This window comes from Schistocerca nitens, chromosome 3, assembly GCF_023898315.1.
Source record: "Schistocerca nitens isolate TAMUIC-IGC-003100 chromosome 3, iqSchNite1.1, whole genome shotgun sequence".
Taxonomy (NCBI): domain Eukaryota; kingdom Metazoa; phylum Arthropoda; class Insecta; order Orthoptera; family Acrididae; genus Schistocerca; species Schistocerca nitens.
In genome coordinates, this window is record NC_064616.1 from 476684746 (window position 1) to 476697732 (window position 12987).

A 12987-nucleotide genomic window follows, 5' to 3' on the forward strand; every position below is an offset into this window, starting at 1 on the left:
CTGTCAGAAATTCATAATAAATGGAAAAATAAAATAATGTTTTGTTGTTTGCAGATGAAAAGCTGTAGAATGTGCTACTAGCATAAATGTTCATAGCCTCATGTGAGGTATGTAAGCAAGTGCATACATCCATTTTATTTCCAAGTGTACCACAAAACTAGAACCTTTAGACATATTTGTAAATAAGCAACATAGAATGCTTCAACACAGTGATACATGTCTCAACTCTGTACTGTATGCTAACCAATGTAAAACATTTGACAATAATCACTCATTTCACAAATTTAATTATTATTACTAAAAGTTTCTTTAAAGGTAACATGTAACAACAATTTTGCAGAAGAAAAGTAAACAAATAAACCCACTGAAGATAATCCAAAAAGTGTTGAAACATGTATGGGTGAAAACAAAACTACGGAAATGTTTTGCATAAGGCAAAATTCCTCTCCAATCTTCTCTTCTCTTCTTGTCTAAACTGTTTATTGTCCATGTTTCACTCCCATATGTGGCTAGACTCCAGACAAATACCTTCAGAAAAGACTGCCTAACACTTAAGTATTTATCCAATGTTTACAACTTTCTCTTCATCAAAAACACTGTTCATGATATTGCCAGTCTACATTTTATATCCTCTGTACTTCGGGCATCATCATTTATTTTGCTGCCCAAATAGCTAGTGAAACCTGTCTACTACTTAAAGTGTCTCATTTCCTAACCTAATTCCCTCAGCATCACCTGATTTAATTCAACTACATTCCATTACCCTCGACTTACTGTTGTTGATGTTCATCTCATATCCCCCTTTCAAGACACTAACCATTCAGTTCAACTGCTCGTCCAAGTCTCTGACAGTATTACAGTGCCATTGGCAAACCTCAAGATGTTTACTTCTTTTCCCTGAATTTTAATTACTATTCCAATTTTTTCTTTGGTTTCCTTTACTGCTTACTCTATGTTCAGATTGAACAACATTGTAGGTGGGTTACAAACCTGCCTCAACCACTGCTGACCTTTCATGCCCTTCAACTCTTATAGCTGCCATCTGGTTTGTATACAAGTTGTAAATAGTCTCTCATTTCCTGTCTTTTACCTCTGCTACCTTCAGAATTTCAAAGTGAGTTTTCCAATCAACATTGTCAAAAGCTTTCTCTAAGTCTACAGATGCTGTAAATGAAGGTTGGCCTTTCCTTAACCTGCTTTCTAAGATAAGTTGTAGGATCAGTATTGCCTTGCGTTTTCCTACATTTCTCTGAAATCCAAACTGAGTTGCTCTGACGTTTGCTTCTACCAGTGTTTCCATTCTTCTGTAGAGAATGTGTGTTAAGTATTTTGCAACTATGGCTTATTAAACTGATAGTTCAGTAATTTTCACACCTGTCAGCATCGGCTTTCTTTGGAATTGGAAGTATTACATTCTTTTTGAAGGCTATCAGTATTGTGACAGAATGTCATCTGCCCCAGAGGCCTTGTTCGACTTAGATCTTTAAGTGTTCTATCAAATTTTTCTTGCAGTGTCATTTCTCCAATATCATCTTCATCTATGTCCTCTTCCATTTCTATAAATTGCCTTCAAGTTCATCTTCCTTGAATAGACTCTCTATATACACCTTCCACCCTTTAGCTTCCCTTCTTTGCTTAAGGTTGGTTTTCCATCTGAGCTTTTGATATTCATATAGCTGCTTCTCATTTCTCCAAAGGCCACTTCAGTTTTCCTGTAGGCAGTATCTATCTTTCCCCTAGAGAAATACGCTTCTAAATCCTTACATTTGTCCTCTAGCCATTCCTGCTTAGCCATTTTGCACTTCCTGTCAATCTCACTTTTAAATGTCTGTATTCCCTTTCACCTGTTTCATTTGCTGCATTTTTATATTTTCTCCTTTCATCAGTTAAATTCAATATCTCCTGTGTTATCCAATGATTTCTACTAGGTCTTGTCTTTTTAACTATTTGATCCTCTGTTCCATTTGAAAGAAACGCTTGCAGTTAAAGGCAGATAGTAGCAAACAAAAAAAATGAAATGATCGTGTGGGATTGATAGCTGGGAGGCCACTTCCAGGGAAGTTTGGCACTGAGTTGCAAGTCTTATTGCAGGTGATGCCACATTGGGTGACTTAAGTGTCTGTGAGGATGAGGGATGATGAGGACAGCACAACACCCAGTCCACGAGTGGAGAAAATTCCAAACCCAGTCGGGAATCAAACCCGGGCCTGCTGCATGGTAGGCAAATGCTTTAACCACTCAGCTAAGCAGGCAGACAGTAGCAAAGAGAAAACAATGAATCTAATAAATTATCGTACATGATCTTTCTTATCTGGAAACCCTTATGAGATATACAGGTAAAAACCTATGAGCCTATTTACACTGTGTGATGAGATTAGATTAGATTAGTTTTTCATTCCATAGATCCGTGCTGAGTCGATCCTCGTGGATGTGGAACATGTCAATTTATTTTTTTTTTAAGCTGAAATAACAATACTAATAGTATGAATATATACAATACATCATTTGTTTCTATTAAAAAATTCGTCAATGGAGTAGAAGGAGTTGGCCGCTAGTAAGTCTTTCAGGCTCCTTTTAAACTGATCTTTATTTGTAACTAAATTTTTTATGTTTACTGGCAAATTATTGAAGATGTGTGTTCCTGAGTAGTGGACCCCTTTTTGAACTAAAGTAAGTGCTTTTAAGTCCTTGTGCAGATCATTTTTGTTCCTGGTATTGTATGTGTGAACTGAGCTGTTTGTTGGAAAAAGAGATATATTATTTAGGACAAATTTCATTAATGAGTAAATATACTGAGAGGCAGGAGTTAGTGTACCCAGTTCTTTGAAGAGGTTTCTACAGGACGTCCGTGAATTTACTCCACAAATAATACGTATTACACGCTTTTGGACTCTGAAAACTTTTGTTTGACTTGAAGAGTTACCCCAAAATATTATACCATATGACATTATGGAATGAAAGTAGGCAAAGTATGCAAGCTTTTTCATTTTTATGTCACCTACGTCTGCTAACACTCGAATTGCAAATACAGATTTGTTAAGGCGTTTCTGCAGTTCTGTGGTGTGCTCTTCCCAACTGAATTTATTATCAAGTTGTAATCCCAGGAATTTAAGACTGTCAACCTCTTCTATCTGCTCTTCTTCGTATTTTATGCATATTCTGGGTGGAAACCTCTTACAGGTTCTGAATTGCATATAGTGAGTCTTTTCGAAGTTTAATGTCAGTGAGTTGGCTTTAAACCATTTATTAATATCCATGAAAATATCATTAGCAGATCTTTCTAGAACTACACTTGACATACTATTTATTGCAATACTTGTGTCATCTGCAAACAAAACGAACTCTGCTTCTGGCAGTGTAACTGATGAGAGATCATTAATGTACACAAGAAAAAGCAATGGCCCTAAGATGGATCGTTGTGGGACACCACATGTAATTTCTTCCCATTCTGATGATGACTGATGACTTAATTCACTAGTCCCTTGCACTGACACCCTTTGTTTCCTGTTAGTGAGGTATGACTTGAACCATTTTGCAGCACTGCCCGTAACACCATAGAATTCTAATTTACTTAAAAGGATGTTGTGGTTCACACAATCGAATGCCTTTGACAAATCACAGAAAATACCTGCTGCTTGAAAATGAAAAGTATCCCAACACGAGGCTAAAAATGACTTACAAGTTTGTGGTGCCCTCCATCAGTAATGCTGGAATTCAATATGGTGTTGCCCCACCCTTAGCCTTGATGACAGCTTCCACTCTCACAGGCATACATTCAGTCAGGTGCTGGAAGGTTTCTTGGGGGATGGTAACCCATTCTTCACAGTGTGCTGTACTGAGGAGAAGTATCGATGTTGGTCCATGAGGCCTGGCACAAGGTAGGCATTCCAAAACATCCCAAAGGTGTTTTACAGGATTCAGGTCAGGACTCTGTGCAGGCCAGTCCATTACAGGGATGTTATTGTCATGTAACCACTCCACCGCAGGCCGTCCATTATGAAGAGGTGCTTGATCGTGTTGAAAGATACAACTGCCATCCATGAATTGCTCTTCAACAGCAGGAAGCAAGAAGGTGAGGTAAACATCAATGTAGGCCTGTGCTGTGATAGTGCCACACAAAACAATTAGGGGTGCAAGCCTCCTCCATGAAAAACACAGCCACACCATAACACCACTGAATTTTATTGTTGGCACTACACAAGCCAGCAGATGACGTTTACTGGGCATTCGCTATACCCATACACTGCCATCGTATTGTCACATTGTGTACCATAATTTGTAACTCCACACAACATTTTTCCACTATTCAATTGGCCAATGTTTATGCTCCTTACACCAAGCGAGGTGTCGTTTGTCATTTACCAGCATGACGTGTGGCTTATGAGCAGCCACTCGACCATGAAATCCAACTTTTCTCACCTCCCACCTAACTGTCATAGTACTTGCAGTGGATCCTGATGCAGTTTGGAATTCCTGTGTGATGGTCTGAATAGAAGTCTGCCTATTACACATTACGACCCTCTTCAACTGTCGGTGGTCTCTGTCAGTCAAGAGACGAGGTCAGCCTGTACGCTTTTGTGCTGTATGTGTCCCTTCACGTTTCCACTTCACTATTACATAGGAAACAGTGGACCTAGGGATGTTAGGAGTGTGGAAATCTCACATACAGACGTATGATGCAAGTAACACCCAATCACCTGACCATGTTCAAAATCCGTGAGTTCCACGGAGCACCCCATTCTGCTCTCTCATGATGTTTAATGACTGCTGAGGTTGCTGATATGGAGTACCTGGCAGTAGATAGCAGCACAATGCACCTAATATGAAAAACATATGTTTTGGGGGGTGACCGGATACTTTTGATCACATAGTGTACCTTCATTTGCTGTCCCAAATCTTAGTATAGTCATGTTTATGAAATATGGCGTGCTGCACTACACTATATAGATGTAGAAATAATAGTATGCCTATACACAAAAACTGATCAATATGACATGCATGAGTAGGTGCTTCAGAAATCTCGCTGGCATATATTATACATTGCTGCTGCTAAAATACAGGACCAAAGGAGAAACAATTTATGCTACATTATATACACATTCTCTAGAGCCAAAACAATTACCTTTATAAAAACTGTTGTGTGTATTTCCTCAGTGTTAGCCGGCGTCATGTAGGGGCATAGGTTTATGTGTGTGTGTGTGTTCGTGTACTTTTCTCTAGTTCGTAAAATAATTACTTTGAAAGCTATCAAGGTCTCTTCCTTTTTGTGTGTGCCTACAGACAACTTAATGCTTCCGATTTTCTGTGAGTGGTCTCCTTTAATGCAAAAGTATTTACCCTCTACTAGAACTTCTCTACAAAATTTTCCTTAGTATTACAAGTTTTTATCCATATGTATGGAAGCATAATTAATACTTCTTACAGCTGTGTAAATTTAATACTAACTTGACAATTGTACATAAATTATACAATAGGTGATTTGTGCTTCACATGGTAAATAATGGTAAAGACTAGATTATAATTAAAATAAATAGTTGGTAAAGGTATTTAGTTAGTGTGTTAAATGGGCCATCTTAATGGTTCTTTGTTATGATTTCATATAAAAGATCAAAATATTTGTCACAGAGGTTGAAAATACTACTTCAGTTGTAAGGTTCTTTTTATTTAAAACATGACCGGTTTCAGGCTCTTGTATGCCCATCATCAGATGTAACAGCACAAAGTTACAACACCTGCTGATGGGCATATAAGAGCCTGAAACTGGTTGTGTTTAAAATAAAAAGAACCTTACATCTGAAGTGGTATTTTCAACTTCTGTTATAATGCTCAGTTGTGGATTGTTTGTGACATAAATGTATTTTGAAATTTAAATCACTGTAGGAAACAAAATTCACATAAACTAGTTTCCATTGTTATGGGATATAGTTGTTATTGAAAATATTTGTTATACCATACTTAGGCAAATGATAAATTTGTAATCATAGCTGAACAACAGTTCACTGGTACAACTGGAAAATTGGACTGTTTTTTGTCTTTTTTTCTGTCTTTGGCTTTTTAAGTTATAGCTTTTCTGCTAATTTCCCAATTGTAACATTTGTAAATGTAAAGAGAAGATGAAAGGGTTCTTAATGAATAAAATCAGCCACATATCATTGCTAATAGTTTGTTGTTAATGTAGGATGCACAAGCGTTGCACCACAAATGCAGCTCTGTGGTTCCCCCACCACCCTTGTCTCACATTGCAATATATTCTTATTCATGTTATCTGTCTGGAATAGTAGTCTGCTGAAGACGGCAATGATCAAATATTTTTGTATGTACATAATTTACTCCTTTCTGTTACATATGAAGCCAAAATATTCTTGTTATCAAGCTTTTGTTTTTGTTAAGAGTATTAAGTATGAATGATGATGTTTTTTAGATTGTGGCTAGTTGTTAATGTCTACAGCTAGTAATTTTCAGCACTGCATGTTAAATATTTTTACTGCCTGAATAACTGTAAATGACTTGTTATGTAAAGCAAACTTAAAAGTAGGGTCATTTCAGTTCAGGTTACTTACAAATAGCTGAAGCAAAGTGAAATACTGAGAGTTTAAATTCGGTCTAGTTATGTAATATTAGCATGTAACACAAATTTCAAGAAGTGCCTCACAGTAATGAGGGTATAAAAATATGAATATCTGCAAAATGAAAGGTAAATGAATTGATGGTGATTTATCATCCATGCAAATGCTATGTAGGATAAGGTTATAATTCAGTAAAAATATTTATTCACAGATCACTTTACTATGACATCAGACATGTTGTTTATTTATCCACAGACGAGTTTACTATGATATCAGAGATATCAGATTAATACAACAATGAAACACAACTGCGTCAACAAATGTGTAAGCATATAGTACTTACAAGTCTAGTTGACTATTGTGGTCATATTTTGTGTACTTGATCCCCAAGAAATAATACCAAAGCGAAGGTCTCAGTGAACATAGAACTAATGTGTAGCTACCGGCTCTTTCTGTTAAACACAGATGACAGAACACTAAGGGAATTACATGCTGATGACATTTTCTTTGCTAAAATTTTTGTGTACTCATTACACTTCAGCTGATAATCAATATTTGTCCCTAAAACTTTTGTCTTTGCTAGACAGGCTATGGAGTTATCATCTACATTTAATGTGACAGTTGTTTTTTCCTTCCTCAAACTAAAGTTCATACTCTTTGTTTTATTTGTGTTCAACATCAGTTTATTGCTGATTGACCAATTGTAAACATCCCTAAGGATTTCATATTTTTCCATTTGCTTTCTCTACCATGAACTCTAGTTTTTTATCTGTAATGAAAATGTTACTGTCATCTTTAAAGAGAATTTTCCCCCTATACGTACCACTGACTGGAAAGTCATTAATGTATATCAAGAACAGTGGTAGTCCTAAGATGCTATCTCGAGAAAATCCTCTATTAAGAGAACGGGGCTAGCAAAGCGGGTAGAGTTATGTCCCCACATAAAGTTTATTCTGGTGTTGATAATGGTGAGAGCATATTACATGTAGACAGTGACGGGGGGGGGGGGGGATATAAATCAGCAGAATAGAATAAAAATTGAGACTGAGATTACAGAAGAAGCATTATGTATGTATACCTAACTAAAGAAACATGAGGAGGAGGGGGGATAACAAAGTTATTAAGTGAGACAACAAAGCCTAATTGTCTGTGGGGGTGGGAAATGGGGTTTTGGAACAGGACTGGTGGTGGTAGGTGTAAGAACATATACCTGAAATGATTGAGGCCAAGAGAGTTACAGGACTGAAGAGTATGTTGGAGTTGGAGAGGTCAATTCCCACTTGCTCAATCCACAATTCAATGGAACTGGTCAGGAAGGGGGGGGGGGGGCACTAGCTGTGAAGCAGACATTAACATCAAGTGTACGCTCATGGCATTCCTTGCCTCTTGGTGGTCAGTCTTGCCATTGATCAGAGTTTTGTTGTGACCCTTCAGATGGACGGACAATTTGTTGGAAGGACTGAAGGACTCTACCATCCTTCACCGGCTCCTCATCGGCCATACTTGGCTGACTCATGGTCATCTTCTCCATAACAAGGACTCACCCCACTGTCATTGTTGTGCCCGTTTGATGGTGGTCCACATTTGGCCAGAGTGTCCCAACCTAGCCACCCTGCAGCAGTTGCTTAATCTCTCTGACTCACTACTGCTGATGTTAGGAGACAATGCCCCAGTGGCTGACTTAGTTTTATGATTCATTCATGAAGCAGGCTCTTACCACACTCTTTAAGGGAAGACCACTTCACTTTATCGGCGCATTGAGGGGTTGGCCGAGCACTGTTGCCTCATCTGCCCAAACCGGGCTGCAGCTGTCTAAGGTTGGTGGTCCAGCCTGGTCCTCATCCTATCTGCACTTTTACTCTTCTCCTCACCCTCCTCCCTCTCATGTGGTCTTTTAGAGTTGTTCGTCTTTTGTCTCTCTCTGCTTCTCTTGCCCAGTCCGTGTTGCTAGTCTTTCCAAGGCAACCTTGGAGTACAGTACCTCTGGTAAGTAGTGGTGGCTGGGGGATGTATGTCTCCTCATTGCACTCTGCTTTCAGGGGCTTCCAGCTGCTCTCTAGCAGGGGCACATTGCTTGCCTTTCTTTCTCTGTCTCCTTTTCTTCTTTTTGTCCCTTCCTCAGCTTCGCTGACATTAGTAGACCTTGGGGTTTTCTTCCCCTGAGATTTGCACTGTGGGCTATCTCTGATCTACAGTCGTATATACCTGCCTGTTCAAGGACAAAGGGACTGATGTTCTAGTAGGTTGGTCCCTTTAAGCATTCAACCAACCAACCAACAGTTTGTTGGTGGTCATGCCACATGCCACCAGACTTTATATATGGACATAGATGCTTTCAGACATGGCCTCAGATGAGCTATTCAAGTTTGGGTCAGTACGGCTCTGCTCCTTCAAAGCTAGTTAGTATGTGTGTTTGGAATATGATGGGGATGTAGTGGAGGATCCTGTTTGTGGATCAGTATTGGGAGATAGCGTTTGTCTGGAAAGATCTTAACAAGATGTTTAGCATATTGGAGGAGGTGTTGCTCATCATCTACAGGTGGAATGCCTGTACAGCAGAGGTGGCAGTTGACAAGGAAGGTAGATTGCTGAGCTGAATAGAACCAGGTGAAACAGATAGGAGAAAAGGTACTGTCAATTAACCTGAACCAGACAAAAGTTTTGGATTGTGAGTGTTTATGCTTGATTTCTTAAGGTGATACATGTACTGTTCTACACATTTCAAAGCTGTGGATTGATGTGTTTTTGTTTTTATATCTTCCATAAAAGGTTAATTATTTGTAGTTGAGGATATAGTTTGTCATATGTATGTGAAATTGAGTTGGTAATTTTGAATTGGCAGTATGTTGAGAAATGTAGTGTTCAATGGCAGCAAGGCCATGAGCAGAGGGGATGTAGGTTTATAGGGATGTCGTATCAACAGTGACATATAAGGATCCTGATCATAATGTGGTACAAACTATGGAGATGCTGTGGAAGAAGGGGTGATATGAGCATGCCAGTTGGCTATTGCAGAAATTCTTTTGCTGGGAGTGTGGTCATTCTAAACATTTTTAATGTGATGTTTGGGCAGGTCATGTTTGTGTATGACTGGAAAAATTCTTATTATTGAGTCTACTGACAGCTCAGCACTTACACTATATGCCAAGTGTAGAGTGTATTTATTTGCATGCCAGCAAGAATTTTTTACTGTTATGTAAAGTTCCCATTGTAACATGTCTTATTTTTACATTTTGCCATACATTGAAATTGAGTGAGTCATAAATACTCATATTGTGAAATAAAGGTAGGATCTCAGTCAATGTAGGTGCATTTAGATAAAGGAAAATTAATTTGCAGTTTTGGTTGTCATTGAAACTTTTACCTTCTATGTATCTACCCTCCATATCTTTAATATCCCTGCAACACATGTTTCCTCCATGAACAGGAAACTAAAATGGTTTTTATGTTGTTGGCATTTATGTGCATTTCATGGCCTATCAGTTTCCTTCACCACAAATATCTACATTACAATACCATCAACAACTAATGTACTTTGCTTTTGTTAGAAGACATTGAAACAGTGTTTGAATATCCTTCATCGTTAATCAAAATTTTTTTGTAACTTAGTTAGTATATGAATTGCTCAGTTATAGACATATGTATCAAACCAAAACATGCTCTCTGTATCCCAGAGACTAACTTCAAACTATTGAAAAAAATATTATTGCTTAGAACTAAGTAGACACACATAGCATCAAATAGCTAAAAACTTCTGTAGAGAAGTTAGCACAACAAATTGTATCACTAGCTCTGAGAATTGTTAAGTCTATCATTTGAACAAATAACTGGTACCATATGAAGTTTTATGGTTATATAAATATTTTTCTATTTTATTTTCAGCAAGTTGAAGATGCGACCAGGAGAGAAAGTGTTAGACAAGCTAGATTCTATTGAGGACACTAAAGGAAATGATGGTGATATTGGTCGTTTAATAGTGACAAACTTAAGGATAATATGGCACTCACTTTCAACACCACATTTCAACCTATGTAAGTGTATTACTTTGAAAAAGTTTCATGTATATTTGTGGGTTATTAGTAACAGACATGTTGGATTGATTTATGAGTGCATGTGTATATGGTATATCTGTCATAAATCTAAGGTTGGTGTATATTACTATCTACACCATGATTTAGCCTTGCTTATTTTTGGTATTATCACTGTCATCATCATTCTTAATTAACTTCTGAATGAACTTGCAAATAGTGGAACACAAAAGAAATCTTCATTACCAACCTGCCTCTGAAGGTGCAGGTTTTGGTTATTGTTCAGACATGATATTAAATAATGTTTCTATGAGATGGGAATAATTATTTCAGTTCTGTTTACATATTACATTTCTACAGTAATTCACTGACTATTATGAAAATGACACACACCTGTGTTCAGGTAAAGTAATCCACTATGTAAATCTCTTAGTGTGCTGCTGTAGAACTGCTTTGATTTTCCTCATTCTAGTCAGAAAGTCAATGTTCTCACTCTTTCCATGTCCTTTTCCTCCTATATTTTTCTAAGACTGTGTTCTTTCCCACTGTTTTCCTTTTCTTAAATCTATTACATTTAAACTTTTTTCTCTTTTATCCACATGTTAAATGCTTTTTCTCTTTTTTTCATTCATTTGTTACTCCTCTTGATTCTGTATGTTCTTTCAATCTATTTGGAAGAAAGGAGGAAGCAAAATCAGAGTCTTAACATCTAATCGGTGAATAGGTCTTCAGAGATGGTTCACAAGCTGGATTGCACAATAATGGAGATGTAAATCAGTAATGTTAGTAATGTTCTTTCAAATGAACCATACCAGCAGTCCATGCCAGTGATTTAAGGAAATCATGGAAAGCATAAATGGGTATGGCAAAGCATACATTTGGACTGAATTCTTCATGGATTAAAGTCCAGTGTCTTAAGCATTGTGTCCATTCACATTGTCCTTTCCATTTGGCATTCTTTGGTTCTCTACTCACACTTCTCACTTCCTTCTCTCTCAGTGAATATCAACCCTCACTGTTGTTCCCATACATTGTGAATACCTTGTCTGTAGCAGTCTTGTCACTGTTTTCCTGTTATGCACTAGACATTTTGAGAAGTGTAAGTTGCATACCTTGATAACTTTGGCTAATATTCAGCATTTTGTAATTTCATCTCTCTCCTCATGAATCATGGATGTGGCTGAGGTAGTGTGGTTGGGATGCCTTAAAAATACAGATAATAATATCGTAGGGGTAACCACATTGATGGAATACCTGCTGGAAGGCCAAACTAACTCAATGGTTCTTGAAACTGGTCAGTAGTCTTTTTAGAACCTGCACAACAGTCTAGACGACTGGCTGATCAGCACTTTTATAATGATGATGGCATCCTTTTGGATAAAGTATTCAAAATGTAAAATATGATGGTCACCTTTTAAGACTTTACTAACTGCCACTGCATGGTGTAGTGGTGATGTGATATTACTACAGTAGAAATCCGCTAATCTGATACCATCAGGACTTTGAAAATAGTGGATTACAAAGTGTCATCTACAAATAGAAGTGTATGGAGTGTGGGACATAAGGTAAACAATAGGCCACCAACCTTTGATTGTTTATTGTACATTCTCTGCATCCGTTAAAGAGATAAAAATGTATAATACTGCATGAAACAACATTTTAGGGAACAAATGAAAACACTTTATTATATAACTCTGCAATGTAATTTTATGAGTTTATGCTAAGTTCAGGACTGAACAGCATTATGCTGTAGTACTGTACTGTGTATGTTTTATACTACAGTATATACAGTATTTGCATATTTTATTCACTTTAAATACGTTCTATTGCCTGTTTGTTTTTTGTCTTTGCTTTTTTTTGTTCAAAAAACTGGTTACGTATAGTACAAAAATTTACAAGTTCCATAGTGTTGTGTCATTCGCTGCTTTCAGAAAATCTTATAAACATATCAATAGTGGCAGCTGCTTCATTCCAAGTAGATGGAAATGTTGAGTTTGTTGCTTCAGGCCTTTCTTCTTCTTCTTCATCAGATTCGATATCTGGTGGTTGAAGTTCTTGTTGTAGCCGTGTCACACTCTCTACTATCAGTTTGTCTGATATTTCTTTAACTACGTGTTTTTTTATTATCAGTGCCTATCCAGTACAAAACTTCATATCACAGGAAATTTCTTATTTCATTTTGATGATTAATGGAAAATCTCATATAAAGATGTGAAACAAATACTAACAAAGAGATAGAGGGGCTGGTCAGTACTTACCTCAGCTCAGTACAGCCGATAGATACACATAAAACAGAACCGAAAATTTACGTTCCTAGCTTTCGGAACAAATGTTCCTTCATCGGGGAGGAGAGAGGGGAAAGAAAGGGAAGAAGGGAAAGGAGATTCAGTTAC

The 12987-nt window shown here is 37.4% G+C and overlaps 1 protein-coding gene across 4 annotated transcripts in view; it reads left to right on the top strand.

The window, feature by feature from the left end:
- LOC126248402 (Bardet-Biedl syndrome 5 protein homolog) overlaps positions 1 to 12987 on the top strand; it is an 89405-nt gene that overhangs the window by 9367 nt on the left and 67051 nt on the right. For 3 of the 4 annotated variants that reach the window (XM_049949350.1, XM_049949349.1, XM_049949352.1), the window contains exon 2: positions 10449 to 10597. In XM_049949350.1, the coding sequence (XP_049805307.1) occupies positions 10449 to 10597 (149 nt within the window). Of the gene's footprint in view, positions 1 to 54; positions 108 to 2091; positions 2218 to 10448; positions 10598 to 12987 lie in introns of all 4 variants that reach the window. The other variant, XM_049949351.1, reaches the window with a different exon arrangement.